Raw genomic sequence first — 24,545 nt, 5'->3', positions numbered from 1 at the left:
GTCCTCCGATACACAACCCAACCAGCCGCACTGCTTCTTAACACAGCGCGCATCCAACCCGGAAGCCAGCCGCACCAATGTGTCGGAGGCTACACCGTGCACCCGGCAACCTTGGTTAGCGTGCACTGCGCCCGGCCCGCCACAGGAGTGCGCGATGAGACAAGGACATCCCTACCGACCAAACCCTCCCTAACCCGGACGACGCTAGGCCAATTGTGCGTCGCCCCACGGACGCGGCCGGTTACGACAGAGCCTGGGCGCGAACCCAGGGACTCTGATGGCACAGCTGGCGCTGCAGTACAGCGCCCTTAACCACTGCGCCACCCGGGAGGCCGATGTAGAGTATCTCATGATAAGCTGTAGACCACAAAATCTACCTAGAGAGTTGTATTTTTTTTCTGTATTTTTCGTAGCTGTTTACATACCACCTCAGTCAGAGGTCGGCACTAAGACAGCATTGAATGAGCTGTATTCCGCCATAAACAAACAAGAAAACGCTACCCAGAGGTGGCGCTCCTAGAAGCCAGGGACGTTAATGCAGGGAAACTTAAATCCGTTTTACCGAATTTCTATCAGCATGTTAAATGTGCTACAAGAGGGAAAAAAAACTCTCGGCCACCTTTACTCCACACACAGAGATGCACATAAAGCTCTCTCTTGCCCTCCATTTGGCAAATCTGACCATAATTCCATCCCGATTCCTGCTTACAAGCAAACATTAAAGAAGGAAGCACCAGTGACTAGATCAATAAAACATATCTAGATGAAGCAGATGCTAAGCTACAGGACTGTTTTGCTAGTACAGACTGCAATATGTTCCGGGATTCCGCCGATGGCATTGAGGAGTAACCCACATCACTCATTGGCTTCATCAATAAGCGCATTGATGACGTCGTCCCTACAGTGACCATATGTACATACCCCAACCAGAAGCCATGGATTATTAAAGCTAAATTCCCAATCTGGCCATCAAACCATCACGGTCACCTAATAATCCCCAGTTTACAATTGACTCCTTCATCCCCCTCCTCTCCCCTGTAACTATTCCCCAGGTCGTTGCTGCAAATGAGAACGTGTTCTCAGTCAACTTACCTGGTAAAATAACGGATAAATAAAAATTAAAAAATTAAAAATTACAGGCAACATCCACACTGAACTAAAGGCTAGGAGCTGCCGCTTTCAAGGAGTGGGACTCTAACCTGGAACCCGGAAGCCTCGCTTCGAGGCAAATAACATCGAAACATGCATGAGAGTACCAGCTCTTCCGCAGCCGATGTCAGTAAGACCTTTAAACAGGTCAACACTCTCAAGGCCGCAGGGCAAGATGGATTACCAGGATGTGTACTCCGAGCATTGGCAGACCAACGGGCAAGTGTCTTCACTGACATTTTCAACCTCTCCCTGTCTGAGTATGTAATACCAACATGTTTTAAGCAGACCACAATAGTGCCTGTGCCCAAGAACACTAAGGTAACCTGCCTAAATGACTACTGACCCGTAGCACTCACATCTGTAGCCACAAAGTGCTTTGAAAGGCTGGTCATGGCTCACATCAACACCATTATCCCAGAAACCCTAGATCCACTCCAATTTGCATACCGCCTCAACAGATCCACAGAAGATGCAATCTCTATTGCACCCCACACTGCCCTTTCCCACCTGGACAAAAGGAACACCTACGTGAGAATGCAAATCATTGACTACAGCTCAGTGTTCAACACCACAGTGCCCTCAAAGCTCATCAATAAGCTAAGGATCCTGGGACTAAACACCTCCCTCTGCAACTGAATCCTGGACTTTCTGACAGGCCGCATCCAGGTGGTAAGGGTAGGTAACAACACATCTGCTACGCTGATCCTCAACACAGGAGCCCTTCGGGTGCGTGCTCAGTCCCCTCCTATACTCCCTGTTCACTCATGACTGCATGGCTAGGCACGACTCCAACACCATCATTAAGTTTGCCCGATGACACAACAGTGGTAGGCTTGATCACCGACAACAACGAGACATCCTATAGGGAGGTGGTCAGAGACTTGGCCGTGTGGTGCCAGGACAACAACCTCTCCCTCAATGTGACCAGGACAAAAGGAGATGATTGTGGACTACAGGAAAAAGAGGACCGAGCACGTCCCCATTCTCATCACCAACAAACTAACATGGTCCAAGCAAACCTATTCCCCCTCAGGAGACTGAAAATAATTGGCATGGGTCCTCAGATTCTCAAAAGGTTCTACAGCTGCACCATCAACAGCATCGTGACTGGTTGCATCACTGCCTGGTATGGTAACTGCTCGGCCTCCGACCGCAAGGCACTACAGAGGGTAGTGCGAACGGCCCAGTACATCACTGGGGCAAAGCTTCCTGCCATCCAGGACCTCTATACCAGGCGGTGTCAGAGGAAGGCCCTAAGACTCCAGCCACCCTAGTCATAGACTGTTCTCTCTGCTACCGCACGGCAAGCAGGACCGGAGCGCCAATTCTAGGCCCAAGAGGTTTCTAAACAGCTTCTTTCCCCAAGCCATAAGACTCCTGAACATCTATTCAAATGGCCACCCAGACTATTTGCATTTCCCCCGCCCCCTCCCCCCCCCTCCCCCTCTTTTAAACCGCTGCTACTCTTTGTTGTTATCATCTATGCATAGTCACTTTAATAACTCTACCTACATACTACCTCAACTAACCGGTGCCCCTGCACATTGACTCTGTACCGGTACCCCCCTGTATATAGTCTCGCTATTGTTATTTAACTGCAGCGCTTTAATTGCTTGTTACTTTTATTTCTTATTCTTATTCTTATTCTTATCCAACTGCATTGTTGGTTAGGGCCTCGTCAGTAAGCATTTTACTGTAACCTGTTGTATTCTCCGCATGTTACTAATACAATTTGATTTGATTTATTAAGTAGATAACATCAGTAATGACTCAAGCTGAGAAAAGGCACAATCAGCCGTTTCATCTTTTTCCTGTTGTCAACCAATATCCAGATTGTCATTTTGTCATGTCATGTACAGTGTTGTTTTTCAAAAGGAGCCTTGAGAAAGAAGCCGTAACTGATGGAAGCTTGACTTGTCAGTGACATTCAGTTTTCCTATCAGCCTTCAAGATGGAGGAGGACTATAAGTAATGTGTTTCACAGAGGACAGAAATACTGCAGCATTTACACCCATCCCACACAACCTATCTAGTGATGACGAGTGTGGGGAACACACCTGGCATTGTGGGAGCTCAGTGAGAGAACGTAATTGCTAGCACGGCGGTACATGCCACAGAAAACAAACTGTTCTTAGATTGAGGCTACAGGGGCATGTGAATCCACCCACATCACACATTACTGTGTTTTCGCAGAAAATCAAGTAGGCACAAAGGATATAACGCCTTTAATTACTTCACAGAAGTACGACTCTGACTAACCTTTTCAGAAAAGTTTTTTTCTAGAGCACATACCTTGAGTGTTTAATCTCAAACTCTATTTCATTGTTAAAGTGTATCTTTAATACTACCCACACACACATAAAGGACGTTTCACACTCCCACAGTGTGCCCAAAGCCTCCGCTGTCTAAGACGCCATAATGTTCCAGGCCCTAGCTCTAGGTATACTGAATCTGATATATGGTCCCTATACATCCATGTCTGCTAGGATTTATGGTTCTGCCTGCTATGGTGGCCCTCCCTGGACATAAATCATATGGAGGGTAAAACAGTGGGATCGATAGAGCCAGCAGCACTGCTACACTCTGACTCTACAGCACAGAGCCAAGTACCAGGGCTAATCTCTAAACATGCGCGCACACGAACACAGAGAAAGAGAGAGATACAGGTAGATGCAAGTAAGCTTGCCTGAAGGCAGACACACACCCATCTCATACTTGACCGCACATCTTATGCCAACCAGGTAGAAGTTCTAACCATCAAAACCAAGCCCTAACATACGCAGGCTGATGAGTCAAAATTGGAATGTGCAATCAATCATGTAGAGAGGGGCTCATAGCAACAGGAGGAGGGGCCAGCTGAGAGGGAATTCTATGAGCTTTCTTTGATTGGACAATGTTTGTGCGTCCCTCTGTGGTCCGCCCTTTATACTATACTGAGCAAAGATAGCGAGCCAGAGAGAAAGAGAGTCAAATTGTTATTTTATTTTACCTTCATCATCAAAACTCCCAAGGAGGACAGGAAATATGTAATGTTAAATCAGATATGAAAGTGCCTTGGCCTGAACATGATAAGTGGGAAGCTCTTTTTGTGAGAAATATGTGAAAGACTCCTGACAGCTGGTGAATGGCATTTGTATGCATGGGTGGCTCTGATGTCAGACATACTGCAGAGTGAGAATGTACTGCAGAGGCACTGAGGGAGCAGAGCAGAGAGTGGACAAGTAAGAATATGGATGTGTCAAGTCAGATAGCGCTTGCCTAAAACTGCTCTGGCTGTCGAGACAAAAATAATACATTCATGAAATTCTCTCTTATCTCTCTAAAAATAGAGAAAAAATGAACACAGTGGAGCCTGATTGAAATGGTTTGTTCTATTTTTCTTGACCAAATTTTGAACTGTGCACCCCACTGAGATCTTGCAGTTCTCGACTGAGCCATGGCTTGACAGGAGTACTTTAAACACCAATAACCACCTGAAAATTGTACCTAATTACCTGTACATGCGTCAATTACTTCTTTGTTAAACAGATTGTGAGACCTTGATAATGTTCCCACGGATGTGAGAAACCAGACATTACCATACCAGACAGGCACCCTAGACCAGTGGTTCCCAAATATTTTCTGTTACTGTACCACCAACTGTTACTGTACCACCAATTGCTCTGCCGGAGTACCCCTGAAGTACCCCCATTTTACAAGTAGGTCTATGGTCTCATATGTCTTCTTAAGAACCCCCTGTGGATAGGTCAAGTACCCCCAAGTGTCCTAGTACCCCTGGTTGGGAAGTACTGACCTAGAAAATCACAGTGTTTCCCCTAGCACTTTTTTTCAACAGTGGTGACAAGTGTAGCGGGGGGACATGCTAGATGTTCCCATAGACTTTCAATCATTGAGTCAACGACTATAAAAGTATGTCTCAGCAGAAATATATATATTTTTTCAATTACATCATATTTCTTGCAGCGGTGGCAACAATTTAGCAGCAGTTTGCCACTGTTTTGGGATATCCATATACAGTGGGGCAAAAAAGTATTTAGTCAGCCACTAATTGTGCAAGTTCTCCCACTTAAAAAGATGAGAGAGGCCTGTAATTTTCATCATAGGTACACTTCAACTATGACAGACAAAATGAGAGAAAAAAATCCAGAAAATCACATTGTAGGAATTTTAATGAATTTATTTGCAAATTATGGTGGAAAATAAGTATTTGGTCACCTACAAACAAGCAAGATTTCTGGCTCTCACAGACCTGTAACTTCTTCTTTAAGAGGCTCCTCTGTCCTCCACTCGTTACCTGTATTAATGGCACCTGTTTGAACTTGTTATCAGTATAAAAGACACCTGTCCACAACCTCAAACAGTCACACTCCAAACTCCACTATGGCCAAGACCAAAGAGCTGTCAAAGGACACCAGAAACAAAATTGTAGACCTGAACCAGGCTGGGAAGACTGAATCTGCAATAGGTAAGCCGCTTGGTTTGAAGAAATCAACTGTGGGAGCAATTATTAGGAAATGGAAGACATACAAGACCACTGATAATCTCCCTCGATCTGGGGCTCCACGCAAGATCTCACCCCATGGGGTCAAAATGATCACAAGTGAGCAAAAATCCCTGAACCCCACGGGGGGACCTAGTGAATGACCTGCAGAGAGCTGGGACCAAAGTAACAAAGCCTACCATCAGTAACACACTACGCCGCCAGGGACTCAAATCCTGCAGTGCCAGACGTGTCCCCCTGCTTAAGCCAGTACATGTCCAGGCCCGTCTGAAGTTTGCTAGCGAGCATTTGGATGATCCAGAAGAAGATTGGGAGAATGTCATATCGTCAGATGAAACCAAAACAAAATAAAAACTCAACTCGTCGTGTTTGGAGGACAAAGAATGCTGAGTTGCATCCAAAGAACACCATACCTACTGTGAAGCATGGGGGTGGAAACATCATGCTTTGGGGCTGTTTTTCTGCAAAGGGACCAGGACGACTGATCCGTGTAATGGAAAGAATGAATGGGGCCATGTATCGTGAGATTTTGAGTGAAAACCTCCTTCCATCAGCAACGGCATTGAAGATGAAACGTGGCTGGGTCTTTCAGCATGACAATGATCCCAAACACACCGCCCGGGCAACGAAGGAGTGGCTTCGTAAGAAGCATTTCAAGGTCCTGGAGTGGCCTAGCCAGTCTCCAGATCTCAAACCCATAGAAAATCTTTGGAGGGAGTTGAAAGTCTGTGTTGCCCAGCGTAGACCTGTGTATTTTTCCCAGAACAGATCCTGTCTAGAAAAGGCACAGAGTTGTTCCGTGGTCAGGTCAAAGGTTAGATGACATGGTCAGGAATAACTCATGCCCTATTTATGGAGTATTCATTCATGACTATCTGGATATCAGAAATCTTGAGCAACACCGGGTCTTTCTTTCATCATCGGGGCAGCGTGATCGACTTGTAGCCTATTCAGCTCTCTCCTCCATTCATTTACTTGACAGCTACAAAGCTAGGCAGCATATTTATTTGACATGTTATCCATTGTCACCGCGAGGCCTGCCAGCAAGGACGTGTAGCTCCATTCATATTACCAGCCAGAGGAAAAGCTACTTGAGGGAACTGTACTGACTAACAGGAGGCTGTGTTGTTCTGTTTTCAGCCCTGACTGGTGCTCCCTAAAGCATGTGTTGCTTGTTTCCCCCATTAACATTCCTGCTGACACACACACACACACACACACACACACACACACACACACACACACACACACACACACACACACACACACACACACACACACTCTCAGTAGTGTGTGAATGGAGGCTGGCAGCACGGGTTGGGTCTCACCTCTAGGAAAGCCTGCCAGGTGTAAACAGGGGTCTGGTGTTTGGGTTAGACCTCAGTCATCTCTGCTATGTGCTGACACAAGGCCAGATGCTGCTCACACCAGCAGGGGCCCATGGGTGGTTAGGGGGCCAGGGGGTACCCTGCCCTGCTCTATCTTAACCCTACTGCTGCACTACTACTCCACAGGCCACATGGAACTTATTTATGCCCGACAGAGGTATACCAATCCAATGTGCTGGAATACGGGTCAGCTGATAATGTAGCTCCTCAAAAAACATCACTGCTTACAGTCTCAACCATCAAATCGGTATACTAAAGATGGAATATGGAAAGGATAGAGGAAATTTGGTTTCTTTCACTCATTTCAAAGGCTCAGGTCAAAACTGTTTTGAATGTGGTCGTAACCTTAAGCAAAAGAGCAATGAGATCTGGTGTTATTTGTATATGATTAGGATCTTAGAGTAAGGATAATTGACATCATGCCCATTATGGTTCAGCAAACGAACGATAAAAGATAGTGCTCATTTGTATCTTCAACTCTGAACACATGAGCACAGGTGATAAGGAGAGGAGTAAACAGAGAGAGACAGGCAGACGGACAGAAGGATGACAGACAGACAGACCTTCTTGAAGAGGCGGATGACGTCCTCGCTGATTTGGGCGAGGCGGACGATGACATTGTTGGTGTAGATGTCGTTGAGGGTGGCGTGGTCCCTGCTTTCCCTCCTGGTCTGGTTCAGTACCAGGTACCAGCAGTTCACACTGGACAGCAGGTGCTGGTCTTTCCTGAACACAACACAGAGAGGAGGTGACGTTAGAGTGATCAGCAAAGGGTTACTGTAACATACTGTACATACATGTGGTTGTCTCTGCTTTCATCATTTCTATATTTCTAAGGGCTACTACCTGATTAGCGTGTCTATTCAACAGGCTCAACACATAGGCGTATAAACAGACAAAGTTGATGGTCAGAACAAATATCTGTCTGTCCCACAGCAGAAGTCTTCGACTTCACCCTAATAATTTACTTTGTGCACCAGACGGACTGACAGGTTGATGACTTGCCATTAAGTTAAGCATAGCCCATCCCCGGTGAATATGAGTGAGCAGCCTATATTACCCAGGGTCGCGCTGGGTAGACAACACACAGGCAACACAACACACACAGGCATTGTTGGAGTAAACAAATAGGGCTTCTGAGACCGATTCCTGTTCCAAGTAAACAATACAGCTGCTACATGATCCCATTGTTGGCTGACTGCAGAGACTTAACCACACTGACATCACACTACACTCTCGCTTTCTCTGCCTCTCTCTCTCACTTATTCCCACTTTCTCTTTCTCTGTCTCTCTCCATCTAATTCCCTCCTTATATATATCTCTGTTCCCTTTCCGCCATCTCTCCCTCCCTCCCTCTCTCGCTCTCTTTCCCTCCCTCTACGGCACATGTCAATCTCATTCCATGGAGGGCCGAACTTGACTGATGAATTAAGGTCACTAATTAGTAAAGAACTCCCCTCACCTGGTTGTCTAGGTCTTAATTGAAGGGGAAAAAACACAAATCTGCAGACACTCTACAGTGATGGCGCTAGCCTAGAATAGACGCCATTAGTTTCTCCTCGCAGCGCTCCAGTTTGACACAGCATTGAATGCTTAAATCCTTAATGCTGGTTACCATAATGACCCTGAGAGGCATGGGCTCTGACTGAAGCCTAATCAGCTTTCACTACATCCCCCTCCAGTGTATGTTCACACACACGTGGACTCATACACAGTCACACACAAACACAATCCCCCCCCCCCCCCCCCCCCCCCCACACACACTGATAGCAGAAGAGGGTTTCACTGAGCCGTGGTGAAAACTGCACATGTACTTACCGCAAAGAAAAATGATGAGCATTAACATCAAAGGCTCCCCTCTACAGAGAGCTTCCGCAATGCTAATCACCTCTAAGAAGCTGATATATGTCTGCTCTAGAGTGCTGTTACCATTATTCCCCAACTTACCCTCACAGCAAGACACCACAATGGACACAGCTAATATACTGTACAGCCATATGGTTCTACCACAAGCATATATACATACTCTTTAAGACTCTGGCAAGATGCTATAGCAGGTCAACTCACCGTTTGAGGAAGGATGCTCGGTGCGAAAAAGAAGTTAGACAGAAAATGGATGTGTCTAATATTATACTATGAAAGCAGGTTTTCAGACTTCTGCATTTGCTGAGAGAGGTTTTAAAATGACTTTTACAGGTTTGGAATCAAAAGGAATGGGAAAGTAATTTGAATGAGATGAGATAATCTCCCAATTAAACCAAATTGGGGCCAGTTCAATAATCAAGAGGTCACTAGTGATAATAGAATGATTAAACTGAACTTTCTGTTGCTATGGCAAAGTGATTAATTGTCTCAGAGAGACTAGATAGAGGAAACAATAGACCAGGAGTGACTCTCTAACTACAATAAAAACTCAATGTGATGAATCATGTTTTCCTTGCCTTCTGGGATGGCCTATTTTCTGTCTCAGCACAGCCCTCATTCCGTAACAGTTCCGGTTGAGTGAACTATCTGGCTGTTAGAGTCGTAGCTCCTCGCTGTGTAATTGGTGTTTGTGGATGAGAGGCCTAGGGACCAGGCACCTCTATCCTCTCCTAATCCCTTAGAGTGGCCAGAGATGCTTAATCCCCTCCTTAAGCACAACCAGGCTCTCTCACATACACACACACAACTTAGTCATCCAAGCAACAGGACTCCATTCACAAGGCTCTCTGTCAATAGTACTGTACTCCTCCTCCAAATGTTTCGTCAAAAACGCTGAGCAGGCATCTCCAAACTTTAATCCCTGATAAAATTATAATCTGCTCGTAAAGTCACTTATTTTCCTTGAATATAAAAAAAAAGTCAGTTGTTTACCATGACAGGAGCTCAGGGCGACAGACAGACAGACACAGACAGACAGACAGAGACAGACAGACAGACGAGAGACAGACAGACGAGAGACAGACAGACGAGAGACAGACAGACAGAGAGACAGATGGAGAGACAGGCAGACAGACAGACGGAGAGAGATGGGGAGGGAGCTCCAATGCTCTGTGACAAAGCAGCCTATTCATTGTGACGTTCAATGCAGCACTGAAACTGCCAACACTGCAAAAACCCACCCACCTACACCATAACTATAAGCAGAGCCTCCGAAAAGAGACATCTGAGAATCTGGCCAGGCTGTTTCTCTGTGCTGTGGGTTAAACCCTTTTCCTGAGGGAAGAGACAAAAGGACACAGGCTCTCTTCTCCCCAGCTGCCTTCCTCATTTCACAGGAACTTGGAGCAAAAAGACAAGCAATTAGGCCTGTGTGGCTGCAGCAGGACACATCTCTGCACTGGGAGAGAGAGAGGAAGGGAGCTGATTATTTTCACTGAGTGATAAATGCAGCCCTGGTTTTATAGTAATGGAACAGTGGGTTGTAGACCCACAGGTCACAACTCTAGCATTACTATAACAGTGCCTCCTTATCAGACAGACAGTATGATCCTAAATCAGACCTCAGTAGGCTCAGGCGGTATACCATATATTCAGTATACTAGGGTATTTGGTTTTTCAATACCATCAATATTGTCCAAACTATTTCTTTGAAGTTTTACTATACATTTTAATATTTGTAACTACTTTTTAAGTAAATACCTGCAGTTAACTTGTGCAATATGTTAGAAGATTGCGTTCTTCAATCCACCTATAACATTATTTTACATTATGAAACTTACCGTGGTTCAGCCACGTGTTTGTTAGTAAATGGCACAACTGGATAGAACAGTTTGAGTCCAGCTGTGTATTGACAGGGGTCAACAGTGTGGGTTTTATTCAATTAAGTGATCAGGGACGTGCAACTATAGTTTTCCTTAACAGAAAATATATTCGTGTAACACATTCGGCAGAAAATAGCTTCATTTCCATCAGTTAACAACAGATGTGCAACGCTATTTTGCTGTCAGCCACACAAGTATGCTAAATGAGCAATCAATTTAAAAAACAAGGCATTTTTGCAAAAACTATGCATGGACATCATATTTCTGTTTATTGTAGAAAGGATGTAGCCAGATACATTTCCTAATGTTTTTCTTGAAGTTACTCTTGCATTTTACCGTGGAAAAGTAGGATGGCTACAACGAAAAGTAGCTACACATCAGTCAGAGCGTTGTCTGCTGATAAAATGTCCGTGCGTGAATTCTCATTTGAGTGGAAATTAGTCTGATGCCGAGCAGAAGTTACAATAAAAAGCATTTTAGATATGCGTTACAAAAGATATGTCTGCCGCATGGTATCTTTTTTTCCTATGCGCATTTTCATGGAACAGTTCCATTTCAATAATAACGTTTTAGTTTCGGAAAAGCATTGTCACGTGGTTAATCATAACATTCTGAATTAAAATGATAAAATTCTAAAAGTTAAAAGTCACTTCAAGATCAACAGCCTTTGTAATATGGCAACTAAAGAAATTAGCGCATGGAACTCATACTCTATAGGCCAATGCAGCAATAGGCCTATAACTTCCATTGCTCTTTCACATCGAGGATTGGTGATTATCAAGGGGGAGATTGTTGGAATGATTTTTCCAATAACTTTTTCCAATAGTGAGGAACTAATTAATTAATATATTATCATTCATTAGCAGTCAATGTTAAAAAAAAAAAAAACACTTTCCCACATTTCCGTGCAGCAGGCGTGCTCAGGCGCGCGCACTCCCTCAACATTATTAGGACAGTGGTTGCAGTCCAAACACTTAAAAGACACACCTTATCCCCTCAGCCCTCAAATTAAGTGAACACTTCTGGTGACGTCTGACGAGTATATGTAACGGTATAGACTTTACGTCCGTCCCCTCGCCCCGAACCAGGGAGGCTCTGCACACGTCAACAGTCACCCTTGAAGCATCGTTACCCATCGCTCCACAAAATCCGCGGCCCTTGCAGAGCAAGGGGAACCACTTCAAGGTCTCAGAGCAAGTGACATCACCAATTGAAACGCCACTTGCTCGCCCCACCGCTAACTAGCTAACCATTTCACATCAGTTACACTCACCCCCCTTTTGACCTCCTCCCGGTAGCAACCAGTGATCCGGGTCAACAGCATCAATGTAACAGTATAGACTTTACGTCCATCCCCTCGCCCCAATCTGGGCGCGAACCAGGGACGCTCTGCACACCCTCAAAGCATCGTTACCCATCGCTCCACAACTTCAAGGTCTCAGAGCAAGTGTCTTCACCGACTGAAACGCCACTAGCGCGCATCACCGCTAACTAGCTAGCCATTTCACATCGGCTACATATACAATTTAATAAAATTGAATAAAATAAATATATAATACATTTTAAAAAATAAAAAAAGAGGCGAGGGAGGAAGGAATGATTTTTAAATGGACAACCCTTGGCCAGAAATTCGTCACTCGTTCATCCGGAGATGATTGTGTTTTCAGCCACCGGTAGCTTGTGGTTGCATTATATGCGCTACAGTCAATTATGAGTGCATGTCTACTTATATGAAATATATAATTATTAATAAACGCATACTGTATGACAGCTAGCAAATGAATTAGCTAACTAACGTTAGGCTGCCTAGCTGGAACTTCCGAAGAAGGAAAATGTTTTATTTATACAATTTCCAAAGGACAACCAAACAAAAACATTAACTTTTTAGAGACTTGTTTGTGCCGTCATGTGCATTAGTAGCTGACTTTTCTTAGAGGATTGCCGCGAATTGAATTATGGGGAGTTTCAGGCCCCGGAGTGAACATAACTGTACACTCCCAAAGCCGACTAAAAACGAGGGCTGAAGGGCTTATGTTGCAATCTTCCCTTGCTTGGCTAATCATTTGGACCACCAGCCAAGATGGAAACGGGGATTCCCCCAAGGGCATAAGGCGAGGGTAAGTGTATGAGGGTGTGTATTTTATGTGTTTGGACTGCTGCCAGATAAACCAGAAACATGCTCATTGCTCATGTGGTGCACTCCAAAGAAAAGACAATGATTTTTTATTTTATTTAAACAAATCTCATAAATAGTTATGAAATAAACCAAAACGTGTTTCTCACAAGTGTAGCAGGTTGTGAACTCTGCAAACAATGTTTCCACTCTGAGAATGAGAATGGTATAAATGACTGTAATAAATTCATCTAACCAAATGATGGGAATTAACGGTACATTTACTACAGGTGACATATGTAATGGGGAATTGATTAAAACAAATAATCTAAGGGCAAATAACTCACACAATGAAACAATGAATGCGCAATAATTGGCGGGAGACAGCGGAGACTCGCCTATATCTTTGCCACATACCCCTGCCCTTCTTGCCTCAACATTTTAAATTATTCTCAAGACACTATCTTCACACATTTTAGATGTTTTTCACTGACAGGTGCAAATAATCAGCTAGGCCTATTGCCATGCAAGCTGTCCAAATTCTGGGGTTCCCAAATAGGCATAGACCTTCAAGCTTGTGTATAGACAGGAGTAATTATATTTATTTGCATTTACTTCCCTATTGGACACAACACTGTGCCATTAATTTCCTGTTCCATTTGTTTTAATTATCAATTTTCTTTCCTTTTCCAGAAGCCAAAGGCAGAATCCGAGTCATATTCGCAACCTATCCTATCTGTTGCATCTTTAGATTCCCCCTCTTTCTACGTAAGTTCCTGAAATAGATTTTCATCTCTGTCACATATGGAACTGCTATCACGTGCGCTGTTTAGAATGGTGTTTTCCCACAAGTTATTTTGGCCATTATTTGAACATTGTTTTATTGTCTGCTTCATTACATGAGTTGCATGTTCTGATGCATTAACATAATCTACAGTTGAAGTCGGAAGTTTGCATACACCGTAGCCAACTACATTTAAACTCATGTTTTTCACAATTCCTGACATTAAATTCTAGCAAAATTCAGTTAGGATTCAGTTAGGATCACAACTTTATTTTAACAATGTGAAATGTCAGAATAATTGTGGAGAGGGATTTATTTCAGCTTTTATTTCTTTCATCACATTCCCAGTGGGTCAGAAGTTTACATACACTCAATTTGTTATTGGTAGCATTGTCTTTAAATTGTCTAATTTGGTCAAACGTTTCGGGTAGCCTTCCACAACAAGTTGGCTGAATTTTGGCCCATTCCTCCTGACAGAGCTGGTGTAACTGAGTCAGGTTTGTAGGCCTCCTTGCTCGCACACGCTTTTTCAGTTCTACCCACAAATTTTATATGGGATTGAGGTCAGGACTTTGTGATGGCCACTCCAATACCTTGACTTTGTTATCCTTATGCCATTTTGCCACAACTTTGGAAGTATGCTTGGGGTCATTGTCCATTTTGAAGACCACATTTGCGACCAAGCTTTAACTTCCTGACTGATGTCTTGAGATGTTGCTTCAATATATCCACATAATTTTCCCTCTTCATGATACCATCTATTTTGTGAAGTGCACCAGTCCCTCTTGCAGCAAAGCACCCCCACAACATGATGCTGCCAAACCTGTGCTTCACGGTTGGGATGGTGTTCCCCCTTTTTCCTACAAACATAACAATGGTCATTATGGCCAAACAGTTCTGTTTTTGTTTCATTAGAACAGAGGACATTTCTCCAAAAATCCCCATGTGCAGTTGCAAACCGTAGTCTGGCTTTTTTATGGGGGTTTTGGAGCAGTGTCTTGTGCCTTGCTGAGCGGCATTTCAGGTTATGTCGATATAGGCCTTGTTTTACTGTGGACATAGATACTTTTGTACCTGTTTCCTCCAGCATCTTCACAATGTCCTTTGCTGTTGTTCTGGGATTGATTTGCACTTTTCGCACCAAAGTACATTCAGCTCTAGGAGACAGAACGTATCTGCTTCATGAGCGGTATGACAGCTGCGTGGTCCTATGGTGTTTATACTTGCGTACTATTGTTTGTACAGATGAACGTTGTACCTTCGGGCATTTGGAAATTGCTGCCAAGGATGAACCAGTCTTGTGAAGGTCCAACATTTTTTTTCTGATGTCTTGGCTGATTTCTTTTGATTTTTACATGATGTCTTGCAAAGAGGCACTGTGTTTGAAGGTAGGCCTCGAAATACATCCACAGGTACACCTCCAATTGACTGAAATTATGTCAATTAGCCTATCAGAAGCTTCTAACATCATGACATTTTTTTTAAATTTCCCAGCTGTTTAAAGGCACAGTCAACTTAGTGTATGTAAACTTCTGACCCACTGGAATTGTGATATAGTGAATTATAAGTGAAATAATCTGTCTGTAAACAATTGTTGGAAAAATGTCATGCACGAAGTAGATGTCCTAACTGACATGCCAAAACTATAGTTTGTTAACAAGAAATTTGTGGAGTGGTTGAAAAGTGAGTTTTAATGACTCCAACCTAAGTGTTTGTAAACTTCAGACTTAAACTGTAAATTTGGGTGGATGTCCTAATGGGTTATGCACCTAATACATATGGGTCAGTTAAATTTCTAAAATGGCTGGTAAATTAAAATATTCCAGGTCACATTGTCCGGCTCCACATTTTCCTAATGGAAACCCTGGTGTGTGTGTGCGTCTCTGTGTGTGCGTGCATGTCAAGTGCGTGTGTTTGCGTGTGTGTTCGTGCATCTTCAGAATCTGAAGATGCCTCAGTAATCCTTTAATTTAAGAATGTATAGCTGATAAGATGTTTCCATAATCAGTCTATAACCTTAAAAAGTTTAACTGATGTGACTCTTTAGTCATGGATGTATAGAACACCTTCATCTGAATCACATCCCAGGACCTTTCAGAGGACTTCCACAAGGAATTGGGCAACATTAATCACACCGGGGTTACTTCCCAAATGGCATCCTGATTTGACCAGGGCCCTGTTAAAAAGTAGCACACTATATAGGGAATAGGATGTCATTTGGGATGCTCTGTGAAGGGTTTTTAATCCACTCCGCACTGCCTGCCTGTTTCCTGCTTATCTCTGGAAGAGCGAGGAAAGGACAGACACAATCAAACGCGATATCAAAAGACGGGGAAACATGGACACGCGGCTCTAGCTTCGCAGTTCAAATGCATTTCCATTGCTTTCAAGCAGGGTTGCAATACGCGCCGATGCTGATTTGCAGATCTTTCAGCAGAACCTATTTTTTGGGGAAAGGAGGCAGGTGCCAACATTTGATAGTAGACAGCTGCAGCCTAGGCCAGAGCAGTGTGGTGGTGTCCACTCAGGAACCAACAGAATCCTGACTGAACAGCTTCTGCCTCCGAGCCATAAGACTAATAAATAAATAAACTATCTGCAGTGACCCCCTATTTTGACTCATCACACGCTGCTACTACTGCTTATTATATATCCTGTTGCCTAGTAACTTTACCCTTACCTAAACAGTGCCTTGCAAAAGTATTCATCTCCCTGGGCGTTTTTCCTATTTTGTTGCATTACAACCTGTAATTTAAATTGATTTTATTTGGATTTCATGTAATGGACATACACACAATAGTTCAAATTGGTGAAGTGAAATGAAAAAAATAACTTGTTTCAAAAAAATTCTTACAAATAAAAATTGGAAAAGTGGTGTGTGCACATATATTCACCCCCTTTGCTATGAAGCCCCTAAATAAGATCTGGTGCAAACAATTACCTTCAGAAGTCACATAATTGGTTAAATAAAGTCCACCTGTGTGCAATCTAAGTGTCACATGATCTGTCACATGGTCTTAGTATATACAGTTGAAGTCTGATGTTTACATACACCTTAGCCAATTACATTTAAACTCAGTTTTTCACAATTCCTGACATTTAATCCTAGTAAAAACTCCCTGTCTTAGGTCAGTTAGGATCACCACTTTATTTTAAGAATGTGAAATGTCAGAATAATAGTAGAGATAATGATTTATTTCAACTTTTACTTCTTTCATCACATTCCCAGTGGGTCAGAAGTTTACATACACTCAATTAGTATTTGGTAGCATTGCCTTTAAATGGTTTAACTTGGGTCAAACGTTTCGAGTAGCCTTCCACAACCTTCCCACCAGAAGTAGCCTTCCACAAGCTTCCCAAAAGCTCCTGACAGAGCTGGTGTAACTGAGTCAGGTTTGTAGACCTCCTTGTTCGCACGTGCTTTTTCAGATCTGCCCACAAATTATATATAGAATTGATGTCAGGGCTTTGTGATGGCCACTCCAATACCTTGACTTTGTTGTCCTTAAGCCATTTCGCCACAACTTTGGAAGTATACTTGGGGTCACTGTCCATTTGGAAGACCCATTTGCGACCAGGCTTTAACTTCCTGACTGACGACTTGATGTTGCTTCAATATATCCACGTACTTTTCCTACTTCATGATGCCATCTATTTTGTGAAGTGCACCAGTCCCTCCTGCAGCAAAGCACCCCCACAATATGATGCTGCCACCCCTGTGCTTCACGGTTGGGATAGTGTTCTTCGGCTTGCAAGCCTCCATCTTTTTCCTACAAACAAAACGATGGTCATTATGACCAAACAGTTCTATTTTTGTTTCATCAGACCAGAGGTCATTTCTCCAAAAAGTACGATCTTTGTCCCCATGTGCAATTGCAAACCGTAGTCTGGCTTTTTTATGGCGGATTTGGAGCAGTGGCTTCTTCCTTGCTGAGCGGCCTTTCAGGTTATGTCGATATAGGACTCGTTTTACTGTGGATACAGATATTTTTATACCAGTTTCCTCCAGCATCTTCCTTTGCTCCTTTGCTGTTGTTCTGGGATTGATTTGCACTTTTTGCACCAAAGTACATTAATCTCTAGGAGACAGAACGCATCTCCTCCATGAGCGGTATGATGGCTGCGAGGTCCTATGGTGTTTATACTTGCGTACTATTATGACGGCTGTGTGGTCCCTTGGTGTTTATACTTGTACAGATGAACGTGGTACCTTCAGGCGTTTGGAAATTGCTCCCAAGGATGAGGTCTGAGGTCTTGGCTCATTTCTTTTGATTTTCCCATGATGTCAAGCAAAGAGGCACTGGGTTTGAAGGTAGGCCTTGAAATACATCCACAGGTACACTTCCAATTGACTCAAATTATGTCAATTAGCCTATCAGAAGCTGCTAAAGCCATTATATCATTTTCCAAGCTGTTTAAAGGCACAGTCAACTTAGTGTATGTAAACGTCTGACCCACTGGAATTGTGATACAGTGAATTATAAGTGAAATAATCTGTCTGTAAACAATTGTTGGAAAAATGACTTGTGTCATGCACAAAGTAGATGTCCTAACCGACTTGCCAAAACTATAATTGGTTAACAAGAAATCTGTGGAGTGGTTGAAAAACGAGTTTAATGACTCAACCTAAGTGTTTGTAAACTTTCGACTTCAACTGTATATACACACCTGTTCTGAAAGGCCCCAGAGTCTGTAACATCACTAAGCAAGGGGCACCACCAAGCACGCGGCACCATGAAGACCAGGGAGCTCTCCAAACAGTTGTGGAGAAGTACAGATCAGGGTTGGGTTATAAAAAAAGTATCCAAAACTTTGAACATCCCACAGAGCAGCATTAAAAAATATGGCACCACAACAAACCTGCCACGAGAGGGCCGCCCACCAAAACTCATGGACCAGGCAAGCAGGGCATTAATCTGAGAGGCAACAAAGAGACCAAAGATTACCCTGAACGAGCTGCAAAGCTCCACAGCAGAGATTGGAGTATCTGTGCATAGGACCACTAAGCTGTACACTCCACAGAGCTGGGCTTTATGGAAGAGTGGCCAAAATAAAGCCATTGCTTAACGGAAAAAAAATCAAACACATTTGGTGTTTTCCAAAAGGCATGTGGGAGATTCCCCAAACACATGGAAGAAGGACTCTCTTCAGATGAGAAAAAAATGTAGCTTTTTGGCCATCAAGGAAAACGCTATGTCTGGCGCAAACCCAACACATCTCATTCCCCCGAGAACACCATCCCACAGTGAAGCATGGTGGTGGCAGCATCATGCTGTAGGGATGTTTTTCCATCGGCAGGGCCTGGGAAACTGGTCAGAATTGAAGGAATGATGGATGGCGCTAAATACATGGAAATTCTTGAGGGAAACCTGTTTCAGTCTTCCAGAGATTTGAGACTGGGACGGAGGTTCACTTTCCAGCAGGACAATGACCCTAAGCATACTGGTAAAGCACCACTTGAGTGGTTTTAAGGGGAAACATTTAAATGGCTTGGAATGGCCTAGTCAAAGCCCAGACCTCAATCCAATTGAGAATCTGTGGTATGACTTAAAGACTGCTGTACACCAGCGGAACCCATCCTTGATAAATGGGCAAAGATTCCAGTGGCTAGATGTGCCAAGCTTATAGAGACAAACCCCAAGAGAATTGCAGCTGTAATTGCTGCAAAAGGTGGCTCTACAAAGTATTGGCTTTGGGGGGATGAATAGTTATGCAGGCTCAAGTTTTCTGTTTTTTTTTGTCTAATTTCTTCTTACTAGTGGTAGGCATGTTGTGTAAATCAAAATGATACAACCCCCCCCCCCCCCCCCAAAATATATTGTAATTCCAGGTTGTAAGGCAACAAAGTAGGAAAAATATGAAGGGGGGTGAATACTTTCGCAAGCCACAGTATGTCAACCTCAATTACCTCGTACCCCTGCACATCGACTTGGTACTGGTGCCCTGTGTATATAGCCAAGTTATTACTCATTGTGTATTTATTCCCCGTGTCATTATCTTTCTATCATTTTTCTCTCTGCATTGTTTGGAATGACCCGTAAGTAAGCATGTCACTGTTAGTCTACACCGGTTGTTTACAAACAAACAAACAGGTGTTTGTAAACAACAGGTGAAGACTAACAGTGACCTGCTTACTTACAGGCACACACACAAACGCACACACACAAAAGAACCCTGCCTGCTTCTGCAGATAATGTCATCAAGCTGAGGTTGTAAACCAAAGGGATTTGGGACTACAAGCCTCTCACACTTTCCCTTGGAGATGAGTTTGATGTTTGCTGTTAACACACCCAGTCTCTCTTTCTGAACCTTTAACACTATAGTTTAACTTTAACGCTAGACCACCGGGGAAAGACTCAGTGATGTGGGCTGTGCAGATGATTAGGGGCTGTACAGTCAGTGAGCTGGTTAGGACAGGTGGGCACACAGAACAGAGGCTGCTTGGTTCTCACTAATGTCCGTAAATTAGAAATGCAATGGTGCAAAGCAATCTGTATAGACAGAATATTATGTATAGTATGTACTGTAGTCTAGCCTAATAAATATTAATTCTAAGTATTTGGTGGAATGCAGATTGGCAGCCCTTGGTCTGCCTCTGCCCTACAGGCAAGTACACCAACCAAGCAACCCCATGCATAACGCTTAGCAGTCTGCTGGGAGTCACTGGGTAGTTGATGCTCTCTCTTATTCATAATATTATGAATAATTAGTGAAGGAATCACTGGCACATGGCCATGAATATTGTGCATCAATTATGAACCTTTCAGATGATGTAGGCTCAAGCTTAACAAGGCTTTCCTGCTGATTGAGTTATCTGAAATCCATTTATCAAATTTACATTTTAGTCATTTAGAACACACTCTTATCCAGAGCGACTTACAGTGCATTCATCTTAAGACAGTTAGGTGGGACAACCACATATCACAGTCATAGTTGTACATTTTCCTCAATAAAGTAGCTATCAGCAAGGTCAGGGGGGAAAAGGTCAAGTGCGAGTGTCAGTTCACGAAGGGATCGGTATTTGGACCGATTAATAAAATGCGATATTGGATTAAATGTCAAAGGCAATCAATAAAACTCAGTTATGGGCTGTAACTACATATTGCATTGCAGTATGGTCTGGTCAGGTTTTTAAAAAGAAACAGTACTGTTTTTATTCCAAATGAAAAACCATGAAATGTCAGTCTCAAGTTTTGCAGTAACGTGTACATGTGTTGTGTTTTGAAGCCAGACAGGGAGCTGGACAGAGATTTCAGGCAGCAACATCAAATGGAACTAGGTTTAAGAAAAATAAGGAGGCCACCAGTGTTTGTAGTCAAGCAGAATGAGCGTGGAGGAGACAATCTGGCTCAGCACGATACCAGGACAATCATTAATGACCCCCTCCTACCCACACATGCACACACGCATATACACGGACACACACAACACAACCCTTGCACACAGGCAGGCACACAAACACATGAACACACAGGATTGGACATTAATGCAAGATTTATCTTATCTTTCTCAGACAGGTTATGTCTCCTTTCAATATAACATGAGCTGCTTTCTAATGGCTTGCTTGCTGTTGATAATGCCTGTTTTGACTGATAGACCATATTCAGACATTTTAGTTTAATAAGTGGTGATTAAAATCCCCATTTAATGATAAACCCCAAAATAGTTCCTCAACCAATTTATTTTGTCTGTCTCATAGACATTGAAGATAATTCTAGGAGCAATAGGAAGTTCCCGAAGCCCCACAGATGAAATGGATTAAAGTGATAGTTCACTCAACAATCAAAGTTTGTTTGATCTTCAAGTGGTCTAATGTGACGTGGACTTATCTTGACGTCTGTTATGTAGATCCAGCTATATGTAAAAAATGAAAAAGTGAGGGACCATTTAAAGGGCAGTGCAAGCCTTCCCTCACTCTCTGAGACCACTATTTGACGTAGTAGAAAATAGACTTCTGGTGATTGGTGTTTTGGTGGGGGTTGGGTGAGTTGACTGGGACCAGACTGACAGATTCCAAGCAGAGATCCAGGCAGGCTGGAACAGTAGGGGCTGAGCTGAGCTGCAGGTATCGCTTGCATACTGATGCCCTCAGCTTTTCCCTTCATGTGGCCAATCAGAGGCGGGTGTTGGTATACTTCACCCTCATCTTAATTAGTTGAGAGACACTAGAGCTGCCTGATATGTTAAGAAACTAGGGGGCACTATTTTCATTTTTGGAAAAATAACATTCCCAAAGTAAATGGGCTATTTTGTCAGGACAAGATGCTAGAATATGCATATAATTGACAGCTTGGGATAGAAAACACTCTAAAGTTTCCAAAACTGTAAAAAATATTGTCTGTGAGTATAACATAACTGATATTGCAGGTGAAAGCCTGAGAAAAATCCAATCAGGAAGGGACTCTTAGAAAGTTCTGCGTTCCTATGCGTCCCTATTGAGCAGTGAATGAGATATCAACCAGATTCCCTTTTCTATGGCTTCACTAATGTGTCTAGTGTCACAATACATCGTTTTAGGCTTTTATTTTGAAAAATGAGCCTGAACGACAACATTGCGTCAGTGGTCAGCTGGAGGCTCTCAGAGTGTTTTGTGCGTAAAAGACAAATGCGGCCATTGTTTCTCTCTTTCCTACTAAGAAGCAACCTGTCCCGGTTGATATATTATCGAATAGATATTTGAAAAACACCTTGAGGATTGATTATAAAAAACATATGGCACGTTGTCGTGACCGCAGTTTCCGTTGGATTTCTCAACCAAATGTGAAGTACAAACGGAGGTGTTTTGGCTATACAAATAATCTTTATGGGACAAAATGAACATTTGCTGTCTAACTGGGAGTCTCGTGAGTGAAAACATCCGAAGCTCATCAAAGGTAAACGATTTAATTTGATTGCTTTTCTGATTTCCGTGACCAAGCTGCCTGCTGCTAGCTAGGCATAATGCTATGCTAGGCTATCGATAAACTTACACAAATGCTTGTCTTGCTTTGGCTGTAAAGCATAATTTCAAAATCTGAGATGACAGGGTGATTAACAAAGGGCTAAGCTGTGTTTCAATATATTTCACTTGTGATTTCATGAATATGAATATTTTCGAGTAATATTTTTTGTCCGTGGCGTTATGCTAATTAGTGTCAGTTGATGACAATTCTCCCGGATCCGGGAGAGGGAGTTCCAAGAGGTTAATTAATGTAGATGAGCCAAGAGGAGACTGAGCAAACAGACAGCATCATGGCAGTGCAGCTGTAAACTACAGTGGCATTGAGCATCACATCAGTGACTGCTGTCATAAACTCAGCTCATAAAGCCATATTTGTATGGTATGGGTTAAGCCAATAAGACCGGGGCAGTGACCTAGCAGCTCAATGTCGACCTCTGCCTGGCTGAACAGAGTCTAATTGTGCTGTTTTCATTTCCGATAGTGCTGTGCAGTGTATAGCAGAGGCAAGGGACTGCCATGCATGAGTTGCTAGGCACCGGAGAAGTCATGCTGCTCATGGCCTATCCTTCCACAGAGAGCTGGGCTGCTGTGGAAACTCAGAAATATCCACAGAGAGACAAAAGATCAGGGGAAAAACTGAGAGTTGGGGCTTATTTGTATCTAAACTAAAGAGATAGTGAGACCACGGTGAGAGACAGGACACGTGAGTGCATGCATATTTGAGAGGTAGCCAAGAGTATCCATATTACATATGTGTGGTGTGTGACATACAGTGCCAGTCAAACGTTTGGACACACCTACTCATTCAATGGCTTTTCTTTATTTTTACTATTTTCTACATTGTGGAATAATAGTGAAAACATAAAAACTATGAAATAACACATATGGAATCATGTAGTAACCAAAAAAGTGTTAAACAAATCAAAATATATTTTATGTTTTAGATTCTTCAAAGTAGCCAGTCTTTGCCTTGATGACAACTTTGCACACTCTGGCATTCTCTCAACCAGCTTCACTTGGAATGCTTTTCCAACAGTCTTGAAGGAGTTCCCATATGTGACCCGATTCAGGAAACTAGGCGTATGTCACAAGTCACAACTTCACAGGAGAGCCATTTGAACATAAAAAATATTTTTGGGGGGCAGAAATGCCTTCTCGAACATGTGAACTTTCGTGTGCCTTAATAACACACTTGTATGCCATCTGTAAATACAAAGAAAATTGTTAAGTTACGAGTCTTGTTGGTTAAGCCACAGAAAAAGTGAGCAACCTTACCACTAGCCATGATTGGCTGAGATAATGAGTGGGTTGGACATGCCGAGAGAGTTGCTATATGTCTTAAGTTAAATTGTACTGTTCGCGAGCTAGCAAACATTAGCTGCCTGGCTCCCTAGTTTACAAGTTGATCAACTATCAAAGTGGAATTACTTTCCCATTGTTCCTCAATGCAGTGTATGATACACCATTTTGAGTCTCTACTTTATCCAATGTAAGAAACACCATTTCACATTTTGCTACATAAGACCTAATCCAGGTGGTGAGTCACATATGCTGAGCACTTGTTGGCTGAGGTCAGGTGATTGTGGAGGCCAGGTCCTCTGATGCAGCATTCCATCACTCTCCTTCTTGGTCAAATAGCCCTCACACAGCCTAGAGGTGTGTTGGGTCATTGTCCTGTTGAAAAACAAATGATAGTCCCACTAAGCGCAAACCACATGGGATGGCGTATCACTGCGGAATGGTGTGTTGGCCATGCTGGTTAAGTATGCCTTGAATTCTAAATAAATCACTGACAGTGTCACCAGCAGAGCACCATCACACCTCCTCCACCATGCTTCACGGTGGGAACCACACATGCAGAGATTATCCGTTCACCTACTCTACATCTCACAAAGACACAGCGGTTGGAACCAAAAATCT

At 43.2% G+C, this 24,545-nt stretch overlaps 1 protein-coding gene across 2 annotated transcripts in view; it reads right to left on the bottom strand.

Annotated features, from left to right (window-relative positions):
- srgap3 (SLIT-ROBO Rho GTPase activating protein 3) overlaps window positions 1-24,545 on the bottom strand; it is a 120,705-nt gene that overhangs the window by 60,515 nt on the left and 35,645 nt on the right. For both annotated transcript variants that reach the window (XM_036950354.2, XM_090205686.1), the window contains exon 3: window positions 7,605-7,767. In XM_036950354.2, coding sequence (XP_036806249.2) covers window positions 7,605-7,767 — 163 coding nt within the window. The remainder of the gene's footprint in view (window positions 1-7,604; window positions 7,768-24,545) is intronic.

Source organism: Oncorhynchus mykiss, chromosome 17, assembly GCF_057628025.1.
Source record: "Oncorhynchus mykiss isolate SJ-2025 chromosome 17, ASM5762802v1, whole genome shotgun sequence".
Taxonomy (NCBI): domain Eukaryota; kingdom Metazoa; phylum Chordata; class Actinopteri; order Salmoniformes; family Salmonidae; genus Oncorhynchus; species Oncorhynchus mykiss.
Note: the sequence above shows the minus strand (reverse complement) of the source record. Positions and strands in the feature narration are given on the sequence as shown.